General features: G+C 38.6%; 1 protein-coding gene across 1 annotated transcript in view; it reads right to left on the bottom strand.

Moving 5' to 3' along the window:
* The window catches only part of LOC308687456 (uncharacterized protein), a 94,976-nt gene that overhangs the window by 54,837 nt on the left and 22,973 nt on the right, over positions 1–17,166 (bottom strand). Inside the window, exons 7-14 of the mRNA XM_081360018.1 lie at positions 15,992–16,132; positions 15,772–15,903; positions 11,850–11,990; positions 9,065–9,205; positions 8,845–8,976; positions 7,219–7,359; positions 4,441–4,581; positions 4,221–4,352 (exon numbers count right to left, since the gene is read on the bottom strand). Of these exons, the coding sequence (XP_081216144.1) occupies positions 4,221–4,352; positions 4,441–4,581; positions 7,219–7,359; positions 8,845–8,976; positions 9,065–9,205; positions 11,850–11,990; positions 15,772–15,903; positions 15,992–16,132 (1,101 nt within the window). The remainder of the gene's footprint in view (positions 1–4,220; positions 4,353–4,440; positions 4,582–7,218; positions 7,360–8,844; positions 8,977–9,064; positions 9,206–11,849; positions 11,991–15,771; positions 15,904–15,991; positions 16,133–17,166) is intronic.

The raw sequence follows: 17,166 nt of genomic DNA, 5'->3' as shown, positions 1-17,166 counted from the left end.
CACATCAAGCATTCCATGAACTGAAAACCCGATTCACAACAGCTCCCATTCTACGTCACCCAGATCCCAATCATCAATTCATTGTTGAGGTGGATGCTTCCAACATAGGAGTTGGAGCCATACTATCACAACGACAAGGTAATCCAGCCAAGATGTACCCCTGTCCATACTTTTCCCGCAAACTCTCTCCGGCGGAACGCAACTACGACGTGGGCAATTGAGAGCTATTAGCCATGAAGTTAGCTCTAGAGGAGTGGCGCGACTGCTTGGAGGGAGCGAGTCAACCGTTTGTCATTCTCACTGACCACAAGAACCTCGAGTACCTACGTTCAGCCAAACGACTAAATCCTCGTCAAGCCCGGTTGGCACTGTTCTTTACAAGATTTAACTTCACGGTAACATATCGACCAGGCACCAAGAATATCAAAGCCGACGTGCTCTCTCGTCAAACAGAAAAAAAGTCCAAGATTCCCCTCAGGAGAACATCATTCACGAGAACCTGCTGATAGCTCCTGTACAATGGGACATCATCACTGAAATTCAACAAGCCAATCAACAAGTTCCAACCCCCGCAGAATGTCCAGCGAACCTCCTCTTTGTCCCAGATCAATTACGTCCTCGACTCCTTGAACAAGTACACTCCACCCCCAGCTCTGGTCATCCTGGAATTACTGCCACCATTCATCTGCTCCAAAATCGTTTCTGGTGGCCATCTCTGCTCTCCGACACCACAAAATATGTTCAGAACTGCTCTACCTGCAACACTTCCAAATCTCTCAGACAACTTCCAGCTGGTCTTCTAAACCCACTTCCAACACCTCAACGACCCTGGTCTCATATTGCCATCGATTTCATTACAGATCTACCCAACTCTCAAGGACACACCACCATACTCACCATCATTGATCGTTTCTCTAAAGCCTGCCTTTTAGTACCACTGACTAAGTTACCTACAGCACTCGAAACAGCAGAACTTCTCTGTAATCAAGTATTCCGATTTTATGGCTTACCGGAAGATATAGTTTCTGACCGAGGACCTCAGTTTACCTCCAGGGTCTGGGCCGCATTCTTCAAACATCTCAATGTGAATATCAGTCTTACCTCCGGTTATCACCCACAGTCTAACGGCCAAACAGAACGCTTAAACGCCCAGTAGTGATGGCTGAGGCAAATCAAGACTTCGCAGAGATGCTGTGTGTGGAAGTGGTTTATATGTGTGTGTGTAAATGAGGTGCAGGTGTGTTGTGCAATCAGTCCCAGGTGAGAGGCATGATGGGAATTTGAGTTCGTGAGAGAGTGGTTAAGATTCCAGAGACGGATCCCTCTGGTGGTGCGGAGGAGGCGGTATGGGAACCAACCATCGTCGCCGTCCAGCTCCAGAATACCACACTGGCCAATGGGTTTGGCTCTCCACCAGAGATCTTAGACTCCGACTCCCATGCCGCAAACTCAATCCCAGGTATGTTGGTCCGTTCCAAATTATTAAACAAATATCTCCTGTATCATTTCGATTAGGTCTGCCCGCGAATTATCGCATTTCTCCCCCACCTATCTTGGTCGACGGCGAGGAGGCGTATCGTGTGCACAAGTTGCTTGACTCCAGACGTCGGGGTTATATTCTCCAGTATATGGTGGACTTGGAGGGGTTCACTCCGGAGGAGCAATCTTGGGTCAATTCAGGGGATATCCTGGACCCCACACTCACTGAGGAGTTTCACCGGATGCACCCGGAGAAACCGGCCCCTCGACCTCGTGGAAGACCCCGGCGTCATTTGCCTCCTCGCGTCAGGAGCCGCTCGCAGGGGGAGGGCTCTGTTACAGAGGCGGTTCCCGTACCGCCTCCTCCGCACCACCAGAGGGATCCGTCTCTGGAATCTTAACCCGTTAACCGTTGCCAGTGCGCGGGCGCACTGAAGCGTTTTTTTTTTATATATATAGTTCAAAGTTACATACAGATTTAATGTTATACCTTGACAAACTATACATCATTAAAAAGATATAAGACTCAAATTTCAGTATTTGACCACTATTGTATTCTGAGAAACTTATAGCGACAGTTATTTCTTAATTTGTGTCAGGAGTTATGAAATGAAAAAATGAGTCGATACCTTTGATATGAATTATGCGCGTCAGCCGCTTTCATTCATAAAAAACTCTGTGCTGTCGTCATGACAGCGATACACAAAACAACGTCCTTCAGGGCTTTAGATCAAAAATGTGCAGATTTGGAGAAATATTGATAGATTCTCATAGGTTTACATCAGATTCTATTGACAGGAATAATATTTATTGAATTTATATCTAAATGCGTCGATGTAATCCTTATGAGCTCTTTGTACTCTATATACTGTGTTTTCAATTCATACCAATAGCCTGAGGGCACTATATGCACAATAATAGTCCATATATAGAACATGAAGAAGAGCCATGATCATGTGACATTCCAGGACGTCACTGATACACACAAAGCTACAGAGATCGCGCTGTTACATGCAGATTAAGATGTTTTGAAGATAATAAACATGATTGCAATGATATTTGAGTTACCTGTGTTTTTCAAGTCATGCCAGGTATTTCCATAATAATAGATTATATTTATAATGTAATGCTAATCTATATAGACTAATCATTGTACAGAATACTATCAAATAGTATATTTTCTGTCTGATTTTTTTATCTGATGCCAAATTAGATCACAGAAGATTATTGAAAACATTTTATTTCTGTTATAAAGTACGTTTGGAGCACAAACATGGTTTTAATCTCATAAATTGTCATGTATTGATGGTGTGCTAAGCTAACATGCTAGCTAGCTCTAGGTGCTTCTATCTTGAAAAACATTTAACTAAATACAGAGTTTTAGACTTATCATCTTCATATTTTAATATAATATGGTCAGACATGTGGCTTTAGCTGCAGTGCATTTCTAGATTGCTACAGTGCCAACTTCAATTTTATTTTCATGAAGATGTTTCATAAAAATACATTTCTAATAACTTTACAAAACTTTGAAGCTATTTATAACTATTTTTTTCATAATTATAATTAATTTCAATAATTAATTCTACATTTACAATAAACTGCCAGTTGTCAGCTTTCAAATGAGATCATACTTGTGCTTTTAGTACAAAGGGTTCATGAACTGTATCTGTTTCAGTTTGGGTATGTCATTTCTGGGGATTTTTCAAAAGTGGGGTTGCAGCTTAACAGGTCAACCACTCTTTCGCGAACTCAAATTCCCATCATGCCTCTCACCTGGGACTGATTGCACAACACACCTGCACTTCATTTACACACACACATATAAACCACTTCCACACACAGCATCTCTGCGAAGTCTTGATTTTCCTCAGCCATCATTACTGGGCGTTATTCTCCGTGTATTGTTTTCTGGATTCTGATTTTGGACTGTTTACCCGTTTCCTGATTGTATCTCTGCCTGGCCTGATTCGGATAGTGTTTTGGACTATGATTGTTGCTGCCTGCCCTGACCTCTGCCTGTTTCCTGGATATTCTCTGTTTTCTCTCCATTGCTCTGTTTGCTGTTATTGACTTTGCCTGTACGAATATTCTTAAATAAAAGCTGCAAATGGATCCCACTGAGTCTGGTGCTTCGTCACTGCTAATCTGAGATACAGAAAGGCCACGATCTTTTCGTTGTATTTCAGTATATAGACAGAACTTCTTTCACATGGAAACATCTGCTAACAATGGGAATTTACATTCAGTGTTGACACCTTTTGGGGGGTAGGAGACCATTTGTCTAGAGACCACCTTCCTTTGTGTGCCAGCTATCTCTAAACTCTTAAAAAACTTATTACCTTTTGTTTTACTTATTTGGAAATGAGACCTTTGTACCAGTCGCACTAATTGCAGGAAAAAAATATATAAATCATTGATTCTACTTTGTTATATTTAAAATTTCTTTCTGTAAAAGCCTACTGATATACGCATGAAAAAGTGAGGGTACACTTGAGATCATCACTGTTTTAGGCCTATATAATTCCTAAAAAAAATGACCATGGGAAAATTCAGACATTTCAAAAATTCAGACATTTCAAATGATACCAGACATGTATAATACTCGATGATAATTATCGTCATCAAACCATATGTATTTTTGGGTAATTTTCATGTGGTCTCAGCATGAAATTTCTGAAACTGAAGTTCTTTGGTTTGATTAACAGTAAATGGAAAGCAATACGAGTGAGGCCGCTCACCTTCACATGATGAGTTTAGTCTTGCATCACGATCAAATCCTTCAGGACATGTGCAGTTATAAGAGCCAACGGTGTTCACACACACCAGACCATCTGTGCATTCAGAGGTCTTCTCAAGACACTCATTGATATCTGTTTGGGAAACAGTTGGTATTAATCATAGTGTTTTAATCATAGTAGTCATAGTAATCATAGTTTATCAGATAAAGCCCTCTCGTACCCACACACTGTCCGGTTGATGCTGTGAAATTGAGAGGATCTGATTTAAATCCTTCATCACAGGTGCAGTAGTAACTTCCATGTGTATTGAAACACTGAGCGTTTTCGCCACACGGACTCCGCGTCTCACACTCATCTTCATCTGTAAGAGAGGCAGGAATCAAAATCGAAACGTTGTTACAAAGTTTAATAACTACGGTTACACAAATTCCCTCTTTTGAGTGACATACAGAGCATTAACTGTGTATTATGCACATTATGAAAAAGACATTGTATTAAAACACACAAGGTTCTCATTACCGACACAGGTCCTATTTTTTTATGTTTTGAATCCATCGCCACATTTACTGCAGTCAGATTCACCCGTGTTCACTCTGAAGGAATCACTCACATTGGCTGTGCACTTGTAATGACACATCAAGGATGTTAAGAGGCTAAAAGCAGGTTTAAAACTTGCCCCATTGAAGTCAACAGGGTGCAAATTTTAAAAAGAGGATAACACGGTGTAGGCAACACCGATTTGTCGTTGTTCTCTGTATTGACAGCACTCCAAATTTACAAAAAAATTATCTCAATGTTAAAATTGACCGGAGTTCTCCTTTAATATGATTGTAAGCTCGCACTTGATAAGCCCAAAGTCCGGCATCCGACCAGCGCGGAAGGTCTCTACGTGTTACTGTCTTTTCTCGTGGCAAAGTATTTTTGATTAAATGAAATACATTTGGAAATGTATTCTCGCATTATTTCATCTGACTCCATAAATGAAAAGGTTTTAATGATATCTGTGGATCATTAAATGTGAGCGAATGTTTGACTATTCTTTTTAACTCTTTAATGAAAAAAATGTCAAAGTCAGTTGTCAAAGTCAATGTAACAATTTATTATGTCAGGTAAATGTATGATGCCAATTTCATTATCAATTCAAAGATAATCGATACAAAACATCAAATGCTCTGGAATAAAGAGAAGAGATGCGAACCCGACATTATACATGAAGCTGAGAATCTCACTGTCAGCCTCTCAGGCTAATCTGAGATACAGAAAGGCCACAATCTTCTCGTTGTATTTCAGTATATAGACAGAACTTCTTTCACATGGAAACATCTGCTAACAATGGGAATTTACATTCAGTGTTGACACCTTTTGGGGGGTACGAGACCATTTGTCTAGAGACAACCTTCCTTTGTGTGCCAGCTATCTCTAAACTCTACCAGTCGCACTAATGGCAGGAAAAAAATAAATAAATCATTGATTCTACTTTGTTATATTTAAAAATTTTCTTTCTATAAAAGCCTACTGATATATACGCATCAAAAAGTGAGGGTACACTTGAGATCATCACTGTTTTAGGCCTATATAATTCCTAAAAAAAATGACCATGGGAAAATTCAGACATTTAAAAAATTCAGGCATTTCAAATGATACCAAACATGTATAATACTCGATGATAATTATCGTCATCAAACCATATGTATTTTTGGGTAATTTTCATGTGGTCTCAGCATGAGAGAGGTCAACTTTCCTGTGAACCACCTCAGGCCCTATTTTAACGATCTGAAACACAAGTATCAAGCGTGAAACGCAAGTAACTTTATGGGCGGGTCTCGGGCGATGTTGCTATTATACCGACGGGATAAATGACTCTTGCGCCGATGCAAATCTAAAATGGGTTGGTCTGAAGTAGCTTCATTATTCATAGGTGTGGTTTGGGCATAATGTGAAATAAACCAATCAGAGCGTCATCTCACATTCCCTTTAAAAGCAGGCACGCTTGTTCCATGGCGGATTGCTGTTATAACGGCGGATTTGCCAGGAGCACAACAGGAGCGGTTCACAGCCGAGGAGACTGACGTTCTCATCAGAGCCGTAAAACACAGAGAAGTGAAGCTGGTGGTTAAACAGGCGTATGATAATTTGGTTAAATGTGTAAGCTAGATTTATGCTTTTATAATAATCTATCTATCTATCTATCTATCTATCTATCTATCTATCTATCTATCTATCGTAATAATGTATGATTTGCAAAAATGAAAACTGCTGCCTTTGTGTAGATGAGAAAAGCAAAGTGTATGCGCGTTGTGCACACTCTACATTATGGCCAAGCATGCGCCCTTAAAATAGCATATGAATAACATGCACAACGCATTTTTTCTTGGTCAGTGGCGGAATTGTTTTCTAAACCTGCAAAATAGCATCAGGGAACGTTTGTGCCGGAACACGCCTCCTCTTTGCGCTGAACCGCCCCCGGGAGCGCAAGTGCATTTGCTAGTTTACCGACGAGCGTCTGTGGAGGGAAAAGTCCGCTGTGTGTGGGTGCAAAATAGGAATGATACATGCGTCGGTGTACAAAGTCAATTGCGCTGGGTGCAATATAGAGCCCCTCATGTTTCAAGTTTCATTAAATGATATGCTTAATTTATAAATGCATCACATAGATCTTGGATGGATATAATCAGGGTCAGAAATTAATCAGGGCTTGAACTAGGTAAAAAAAATCCTCTGTTTTTATCTGACATCTAATAATTATCTATGCATATTTAGTTATGGGTTTAAACACCATCACTGTAAACAAGATATGTTCTAAGAATATTTTCCATTAATTTGTAAAAATGTAATTTCTGAATGTTCTCTGAAAGATCAAAACGTCCAGTTTTTTAAATGTTTTGAAAAAGGTTGAGGGGAACATTTCATTTGATCATTTTGCAGTTGGTATTAATCATAGTGTTTTAATCATAGTAGTCATAGTAATCATAGTTTATCAGATAAAGCACTCTCGTACCCACACACTGTCCGGTTGATGCTGTGAAATTGAGAGGATCTGATTTAAATCCTTCATCACAGGTGCAGTAGTAACTTCCATGTGTATTGAAACACTGAGCGTTTTCGCCACACGGACTCCGCGTCTCACACTCATCTTCATCTGTAAGAGAGGCAGGAATCAAAATCGAAACGTTGTTACATATTTAATAACTACGGTTACACAAATTCCCTCTTTTGAATGACATACAGAGCATTAACTGTGTATTATGCACATTATGAAAAAGACATTGTATTAAAACACACAAGGTTCTCATTACCGACACAGGTCCTATTTTTTAATGTTTTGAATCCATCTCCACATATACTGCAGTCAGATTCACCCGTGTTCACTCTGAAGGAATCACTCACATTGGCTGTGCACTTGTAATGACACATCAAGGATGTTAAGAGGCTAAAAGCAGGTTTAAAACTTGCCCCATTGAAGTCAACAGGGTGCAAATTTTAAAAAGAGGATAACACGGTGTAGGCAACACCGATTTGCCGTTGTTCTCTGTATTGACAGCACTCCAAATTTACAAAGAAATGAGCTCAATGTTAAAATTGACCGGAGTTCTCCTCTAATATGATTGTAAGCTCGCACTCGATAAGCCCAAAGTCCGGCATCCGACCAGCGCGGAAGGTCTCTACGTGTTACTGTCTTTTCTCATGGCAAAGTATTTTTGATTAAATGAAATACATTTGGAAATGTATTCTCGCATTATTTCATCTGACTCCATAAATGAAAATGTTTTAATGATATCTGTAGATCATTAAATGTGAGCGAATGTTTGACTATTCTTTTTAACTCTTTAATGAAAATAATGTCAAAGTCAGTTAGAATAATCAAATGTAACAATTTATTATGCCAGGTAAATGTATCATGCCAATTTCATTATCAATTCAAAGATAATCGATACAAAACATCAAATGCTCTGGAATAAAGAGAAGATATGCGAACCCGACATTATACATGAAGCTGAGAATCTCACTGTCAGCCTCTCAGGCTAATCTGAGATACAGAAAGGCCACGATCTTCTCGTTGTATTTCAGTATATAGACAGAACTTCTTTCACATGGAAACATCTGCTAACAATGGGAATTTAAATTCAGTGTTGACACCTTTTGGGGGGTAGGAGACCATTTGTCTAGAGACAACCTTCCTTTGTGTGCCAGCTATCTCTAAACTCTTAAAAACCTTATTACCTTTTGTTTTACTTATTTGGAAATGAGACCTTTGTACCAGTCGCACTAATGGCAGGAAAAAAATATATAAATCATTGATTCTACTTTGTTATATTTAAAATTTTTCTTTCTATAAAAGCTTACTGATATATACGCATGAAAAAGTGAGGGTACACTTGAGATCATCACTGTTTTAGGCCTATATAATTCCTAAAAAAAATGACCATGGGAAAATTCCTACATTTCAAAAATTCAGACATTTCAAATGATACCAAACATGTATAATACTCAATGATAATTATCGTCATCAAACCATATGTATTTTTGGGTAATTTTCATGTGGTCTCAGCATGAAATTTCTGAAACTGAAGTTCTTTGGTTTGATTAACAGTAAATGGAAAGCAATACGAGTGAGGCCGCTCACCTTCACATGATGAGTTTAGTCTTGCATCACGATCAAATCCTTCAGGACATGTGCAGTTATAAGAGCCAACGGTGTTCACACACACCAGACCATCTGTGCATTCAGAGGTCTTCTCAAGACACTCATTGATATCTGTTGGGGAAACAGTTGGTATTAATCATAGTGTTTTAATCATAGTAGTCATAGTAATCATAGTTTATCAGATAAACCCCTCTCGTACCCACACACTGTCCGGTTGATGCTGTGAAATTGAGAGGATCTGATTTAAATCCTTCATCACAGGTGCAGTAGTAACTTCCATGTGTATTGAAACACTGAGCGTTTTCGCCACACGGACTCCGCGTCTCACACTCATCTTCATCTGTAAGAGAGGCAGGAATCAAAATTGAAACGTTGTTACAAAGTTTAATAACTACGGTTACACAAATTCCCTCTTTTGAGTGACATACAGAGCATTAACTGTGTATTATGCACATTATGAAAAAGAAATTGTATTAAAACACAAGGTTCTCATTACCGACACAGGTCCTATTTTTTAATGTTTTGAATCCATCGCCACATATACTGCAGTCAGATTCACCCGTGTTCACTCTGAAGGAATCACTCACAATGGCTGTGCACTTGTAATGACACATCAAGGATGTTAAGAGGCTAAAAGCAGGTTTAAAACTTGCCCCATTGAAGTCAACAGGGTGCAAATTTTAAAAAGAGGATAATACGGTGTAGGCAACACCGATTTGTCGTTGTTCTCTGTATTGACAGCACTCCAAATTTACAAAGAAATGAGCTCAATGTTAAAATTGACCAGAGTTCTCCTTTAATATGATTGTAAGCTCGCACTCGATAAGCCCAAAATCCAGCATCCGACCAGTGCGGAAGGTCTCTACGTGTTACTGTCTTTTCTCGTGGCAAAGTATTTTTGATTAAATGAAATACATTTGGAAATGTATTCTCGCATTATTTCATCTGACTCCATAAATGAAAAGGTTTTAATGATATCTGTGGATCATTAAATGTGAGCGAATGTTTGACTATTCTTTTTAACTCTTTAATGAAAATAATGTCAAAGTCAGTTAGAATAATCAAATGTAACAATTTATTATGTCAGGTAAATGTATCATGCTAATTTCATTATCAATTCAAAGATAATCGATACAAAACATCAAATGCTCTGGAATAAAGAGAAGAGATGCGAACCCGACATTATACATGAAGCTGAGAATCTCACTGTCAGCCTCTCAGGCTAATCTGAGATACAGAAAGGCCACGATCTTCTCGTTGTATTTCAGTATATAGACAGAACTTCTTTCACAAGGAAACGTCTGCTAACAATGGGAATTTACATTCAGTGTTGACACCTTTTGGGGGGTAGGAGACCATTTGTCTAGAGACCACCTTCCTTTGTGTGCCAGCTATCTCTAAACCCTACCAGTCGCAGTAATGGCAGGAAACAAATATATAAATCATTGATTCCACTTTGTTATATTTAAACATTTTTTTCTATAAAAGCCTACTGATATATACGCATTAAAAAAGTGAGGGTACACTTGAGATCATCACTGTTTTAGGCCTATATAATTCCTAAAAAAAATGACCATGGGAAAATTCAGACATTTCAGAAATTCAGACATTTAAAATGATACCAAACATGTATAATACTCGATGATAATTATCGTCATCAAACCATATGTATTTTTGGGTAATTTTCATGTGGTCTCAGCATGAGAGAGGTCAACTTTCCTGTGAACCACCTCAGGCCCTATTTTAACGATCTGAAACACAAGTATCAAGCGCGAAACGCAAGTAACTTTATGGGCGGGTCTCGGGCGATGTTGCTATTATACCGACGGGATAAATGACTCTTGCGCCGATGCAAATCTAAAATGGGTTGGTCTGAAGTAGCTTCATTATTCATAGGTGTGGTTTGGGCATAATGTGAAATAAACCAATCAGAGCGTCATCTCACATTCCCTTTAAAAGCAGGCACGCTTGTTCCATGGCGGATTGCTGTTATAACGGCGGATTTGCCAGGAGCACAACAGGAGCGGTTCACAGCCGAGGAGACTGACGTTCTCATCAGAGCCGTAAAACACAGAGAAGTGAAGCTGGTGGTTAAACAGGCGTATGATAATTTGGGTAAATGTGTAAGCTAGATTTATGCTTTTATAATAAACTATCTATCTATCTATCTATCTATCTATCTATCTATCTATCTATCTATCTATCATAATAATAATGTATGATTGGCAAAAATGAAAACTGCTGCTTCTGTGTAGATGAGAAAAGCAAAGTGTATGCGCGTTGTGCACACGCTACATTATGGCCAAGCATGCGCCCTTAAAATAGCATATGAATAACATGCGCAACGCATGTTTTTCTTGGTCAGTGGCGGAATTGTTTTCTAAACCTGCAAAATAGCATCAGGGAACGTTTGTGCCGGAACACGCCTCCTCTTTGCGCTGAACCGCCCCCGGGAGCGCAAGTGCATTTGCTAGTTTACCGACGAGCGTCTGTGGAGGGAAAAGTCCGCTGTGCGCGGGTGCAAAATAGGAATGATACATGCGTCGGTCTACAAAGTCAATTGCGCTGGGTGCAATATAGAGCCCCTCATGTTTCAAGTTTCATTAAATGATATGCTTAATTTATAAATGCATCACATAGATCTTGGATGGATATAATCAGGGTCAGAAATTAATCAGGGCTTGAACTAGGTAAAAAAAATCCTCTGTTTTTATCTGACATCTAATAATTATCTATGCATATTTAGTTATGGGTTTAAACACCATCACTGCAAACAAGATATGTTCTAATAATATTTTCCATTAATTTGTAAAAATGTCATTTCTGAATGTTCTCTGAAAGATCAAAACGTCCAGTTTTTTAAATGTTTTGAAAAAGGTTGAGGGGAACATTCCATTTGATAATTTTGCAGTTGGTATTAATCATAGTGTTTTAATCATAGTAGTCATAGTAATCATAGTTTATCAGATAAAGCCCTCTCGTACCCACACACTGTCCGGTTGATGCTGTGAAATTGAGTGGATCTGATTTAAATCCTTCATCACAGGTGCAGTAGTAACTTCCATGTGTATTGAAACACTGAGCGTTTTCGCCACACGGACTCCGCGTCTCACACTCATCTTCATCTGTAAGAGAGGCAGGAATCAAAATCGAAACGTTGTTACAAAGTTTAATAACTACACAGTAAATTCCCCAGTGTTAAATCAACACTGCTCAGAGCACATATGGCCCCACTCTACATGGTGTTAAAGTAACACTGAAGCAGTGTTACAGTTAATGAGATAATTAAGTGATTAATTTAGTGATGATTGAGCATTATTGAAGACACCTGATGATAACAAGCAGAATCACTGAAGGAGAAAATCTCAAATTGTAAGCCACCGTTATGGTGATGGGTGTTTGCTTTAGTTGGGCTCTTGACTCTTAAATTATTAACTTTAATTTTTGTTTGATTGCTTTATCTGACTTACAACTGCCAGATGAACAAAGAAAAAAAGTGATCTGATGGTGTTGGTTATGTTATGACAATCATCATTTGAACTTTGTTTTTGATTTATGTTGTTGATTACAGCATAACTGTGATTCTGCATAAATATCCAGAATTTTAGATATAATATAAAGGATTGCTTAAACGTTTTTTTTTGTTTGTTTTTTTTTTTTAAATCTTTCTTTTAGGCACACACAGACATAAAGATTCAGTCTATGCATCTCAACAATGGTGACAATTGGGAAAAGTAAATTACATAGACAATTCAGATCATAATTTATTCATACCGCAATGCATGATGGGAGCCATTAATGAGTTGTGATTGTTGGCAGCCACTGCAACATGCTTTATTATTGTCACCATTGTTGAGATTCACAGGCTGATTATTGATGTCTGTGTTTCTAAATTAATACATTTGAAAGTGTTTTGATCAGAACAATGTTTGTTAAATATTTTGGATTATAAGAAAATTGCTGATAATTATATACTGTAGAATCATAGAGCTGCTGCTAACAAGTTACACCAAACTATCTCAATAACTTTCATTTTCAGATCACAGCATGATTATGTCAAAACATAACCAACACTATCAGATCACACTTTTTCTTTGTTCATTTGATTGTTATAAATCAATAACAGCAGACAAATAAAGTCTAAAGTTAATAATATACACTAAGGGTCAAGAGCCCAACTAAAGCAAACACCCATCACCATAACGGTGGCTTACAATTTGTGATTTTCTCCTTCAGTGATTCTGCTTGTTATCATCAGGTGTCATCACTAATGCTCAATCATCACTAAATTAATCACTTAATTGTCTCATTAACTTTAACAATGCTTCAGTGTTACTTTAACACCATGTAGAGTGGGACCATATGTGCTCTGAGCAGTGTTGATTTAACACTGGGGAATTTACTGTGTACGGTTACACAAATTCCCTCTTTTGAGTGACATACAGAGCATTAACTGTGTATTATGCACATTATGAAAAAGACATTGTATTAAAACACACAAGGTTCTCATTACCGACACAGGTCCTATTTTTTAATGTTTTGAATCCATCTCCACATATATTGCCAAGCCCGCATTAATGCACGGGCTTACCTGGGCTGAAGCCCAGGGGCCTCCCAAGTTCAGGGGCCTCCCATGTTCAGGTTTATGATGAGCTGAAAAGGTCATATTGTTTTAACTTGTCAGATTTTGTCGCTGTATGTCGCTTGTGGACGTTGGTAGTGCTGTCGCTTTATGTTATTGTTATGTTATTGTTATGGTGCGTTTATACCAAACGCGAATAGAGCGTCTGGCGCGACGCCGCGCGAGTGGTTTCAATGTTAAGTCAATGCAAAGACGCGTTTACGCGCGTCTAGAGGTCCCGCGGCGCGAATGAGGCAAAAGTCCGCTCAGTGCCGCTAACGTCTCGCTTTGGGGTGTGTCTGTTGCGAGTGTGTTTAATCTAAGTTTTTTTTCAACACACGGACAGATGCACGCGATTACATTTAGAAATAGACAAGCTTTGTTTCCAAATGCACCAAGCAATTATCCTTTCAATTTTATAAACTTTTATAAACCCAGCCAATATAATCACAATGAACACATCCAAAATAAAATCTTTAACATGTAGGCTATATAACAACTGCAAAGCATCTAATTTGTAAACAAAATGATTTACGCACTAAATCCAGCATAAACTCACTGAGACTGTCGACAGTTTCTTTTCCATGCATCATTTTATTATAGCCTATCCATGTTTGTGGTTAGTTACAGTCAAATCATTTAAAACAGTGAAATCGCCCTCAAACTCTTTTGTCTTGCCTGCACTGCACTCGAGACGGTGACGGGAGCTGAGCTCCACTGGAAGGCTTCTTTCCTATTGGTTGTCGCTCGCGAAAATCGCTTCTCATTTGCATAAAGTTGAAATTTAGTTGCTGTGTGTGGTTGTTAAATAAAGTGTCTTGTTGTGTCTTGTGTTTATGTGCTCAGTGATATGTTAATAACAATATTAAAATTGAAAACAATATTTAAAAAAACTCACTGTTGTAGGTCTCGAAAGAAACTAATGCATTCTGTGATGTAGATTACCTAGATATTACACTTTTTTTTAAAATGAGACTCTATAAATCGAGGGGATCGGGGGCCTACAAAACCTCTCAGCCCCGGGGCCTAAAATTAGGTTAAGGCGGCTCTGTATACTGCAGTCAGATTCACCCGTGTTCACTCTGAAGGAATCACTCACAATGGCTGTGCACTTGTAATGACACATCAAGGGTGTTAAGAGGCTAAAAGCAGGTTTAAAACTTGCCCCATTGAAGTCAACAGGGTGCAAATTTTAAAAAGAGGATAACACGGTGTAGGCAACACCGATTTGTCGTTGTTCTCTGTATTGACAGCACTCCAAATTTACAAAAAAATGAGCTCAATGTTAAAATTGACCGGAGTTCTCCTTTAATATGATTGTAAGCTCGCAATCGATAAGCCCAAAGTCCGGCATCCGACCAGCGCGGAAGGTCTCTACGTGTTACTGTCTTTTCTCGTGGCAAAGTATTTTTGATTAAATGAAATACATTTGGAAATGTATTCTCGCATTATTTCATCTGACTCCATAAATGAAAATATTTTAATGATATCTGTGGATCATTAAATGTGAGCGAATGTTTGACTATTCTTTTTAACTCTTTAATGAAAATAATGTCAAAGTCAGTTAGAATAATCAAATGTAACAATTTATTATGTCAGGTAAATGTATCATGCCAATTTCATTATCAATTCGAAGATAATCGATACAAAACATCAAATGCTCTAGAATAAAGAGAAGTGACGCGAACCCGACATTATACATGAAGCTGAGAATCTCACTGTCAGCCTCTCAGGCTAATCTGAGATACAGAAAGGTCACGATCTTCTCGTTGTATTTCAGTATATAGACAGAACTTCTTTCACATGGAAACATCTGCTAACAATGGGAATTTACATTCAGTGTTGACACCTTTTGGGGGGTAGGAGACCATTTGTCTAGAGACCACCTTCCTTTGTGTGCCAGCTATCTCTAAACTCTACCAGTCACACTAATGGCAGGAAAAAAAAATAATCATTGATTCTACTTTGTTATATTTAATTTTTTTATTTCTATAAAAGCTTACTGATATATACCCATGAAAAAGTGAGGGTACACTTGAGATCATCACTGTTTTAGGCCTATATAATTCCTAAAAAAAAAATGACCATGGAAAAATTCCTACATTTCAAAAATTCAGACATTTCAAATGATACCAAACATGTATAATACTCAATGATAATTATCGTCATCAAACCATATGTATTTTTGGGTAATTTTCATGTGGTCTCAGCATGAAATTTCTGAAACTGAAGTTCTTTGGTTTGATTAACAGTAAATGGAAAGCAATACGAGTGAGGCCGCTCACCTTCACATGATGAGTCTAGTCTTGCAACATGATCAAATCCTTCAGGACATGTGCAGTTATAAGAGCCAACGGTGTTCACACACACCAGACCATCTGTGCATTCAGAGGTCTTCTCAAGACACTCATTGATATCTGTTGGGGAAACAGTTGGTATTAATCATAGTGTTTTAATCATAGTAGTCATGGTAATCATAGTTTATCAGATAAACTCCACTCGTACCCACACACTGTCCGGTTGATGCTGTGAAATTGAGTGGATCTGATTTAAATCCTTCATCACAGGTGCAGTAGTAACTTCCATGTGTATTGAAACACTGAGTGTTTTCGCCACACGGACTCCGCGTCTCACACTCATCTTCATCTGTAAGAGAGGCAGGAATCAAAATCGAAACGTTGTTACAAAGTTTAATAACTACGGTTACACAAATTCCCTCTTTTGAGTGACATACAGAGCATTAACTGTGTATTATGCACATTAAGAAAAAGACATTGTATTAAAACACACAAGGTTCTCATTACCGACTCATGACCGGAGTTCTCCTTTAATATGATTTTAAGCTTGCAATCGATAAGCCCAAAGTCCGGCATCCGACCAGCGCGGAAGGTCTCTACGTGTTACTGTCTTTTCTCATGTAATTTTTTTGGGTAATTGTCATGTGGTCTCAGCATGAGAGAGGTCAACTTTCCTTTGAACCACCTCGGGCCCTATTTTAACGATCTGAAACACAAGTATCAAGCGCGAAACGCAAGTAACTTTGTGGGCGGGTCTCGGGCGATGTTGCTATTATACCGACGGGATAAATGACTCTTGCGCCCGATGCAAATCTAAAATGGGTTGGTCTGAAGTAGCTTCATTATTCATAGGTGTGGTTTGGGCATAATGTGAAATAAACCAATCAGAGCGTCATCTCACATTCCCTTTATGAGCAGGCGCGCTTGTTCCATGGCGGATTGCTGTTATAACGGCGGATTTGCCAGGAGCACAACAGGAGCGGTTCACAGCCGAGGAGACTGACGTTCTCATCAGAGCCGTAAAACACAGAGAAGTGAAGCTGGTGGTTAAACAGGCGTATGATAATTTGGGTAAATGTGTAAGCTAGATTTATGCTTTTATAATAAACTATCTATCTATCTATCTATCTATCTATCTATCTATCTATCTATCTATCTATCTATCTATCTATCTATCTATCATAATAATGTATGATTGGCAAAAATGAAAACTGCTGCTTCTGTGTAGATGAGAAAAGCAAAGTGTATGCGCGTTGTGCACACGCTACATTGTGGCCAAGCATGCGCCCTTAAAATAGCATATGAATAACATGCGCAACGCATGTTTTTCCTGGTTAGTGGCGGAATTGTTTTGTGAACCTGCAAAATAGCATCAGGGAACGT

This window comes from Scardinius erythrophthalmus (assembly GCF_964197995.2).
Source record: "Scardinius erythrophthalmus genome assembly, chromosome: 3".
Classification (NCBI taxonomy): Eukaryota; Metazoa; Chordata; class Actinopteri; order Cypriniformes; family Leuciscidae; genus Scardinius; species Scardinius erythrophthalmus.
The sequence above is the reverse complement of the archived record's forward strand: the minus strand, read 5'-3'. Positions and strand labels throughout refer to the sequence as shown.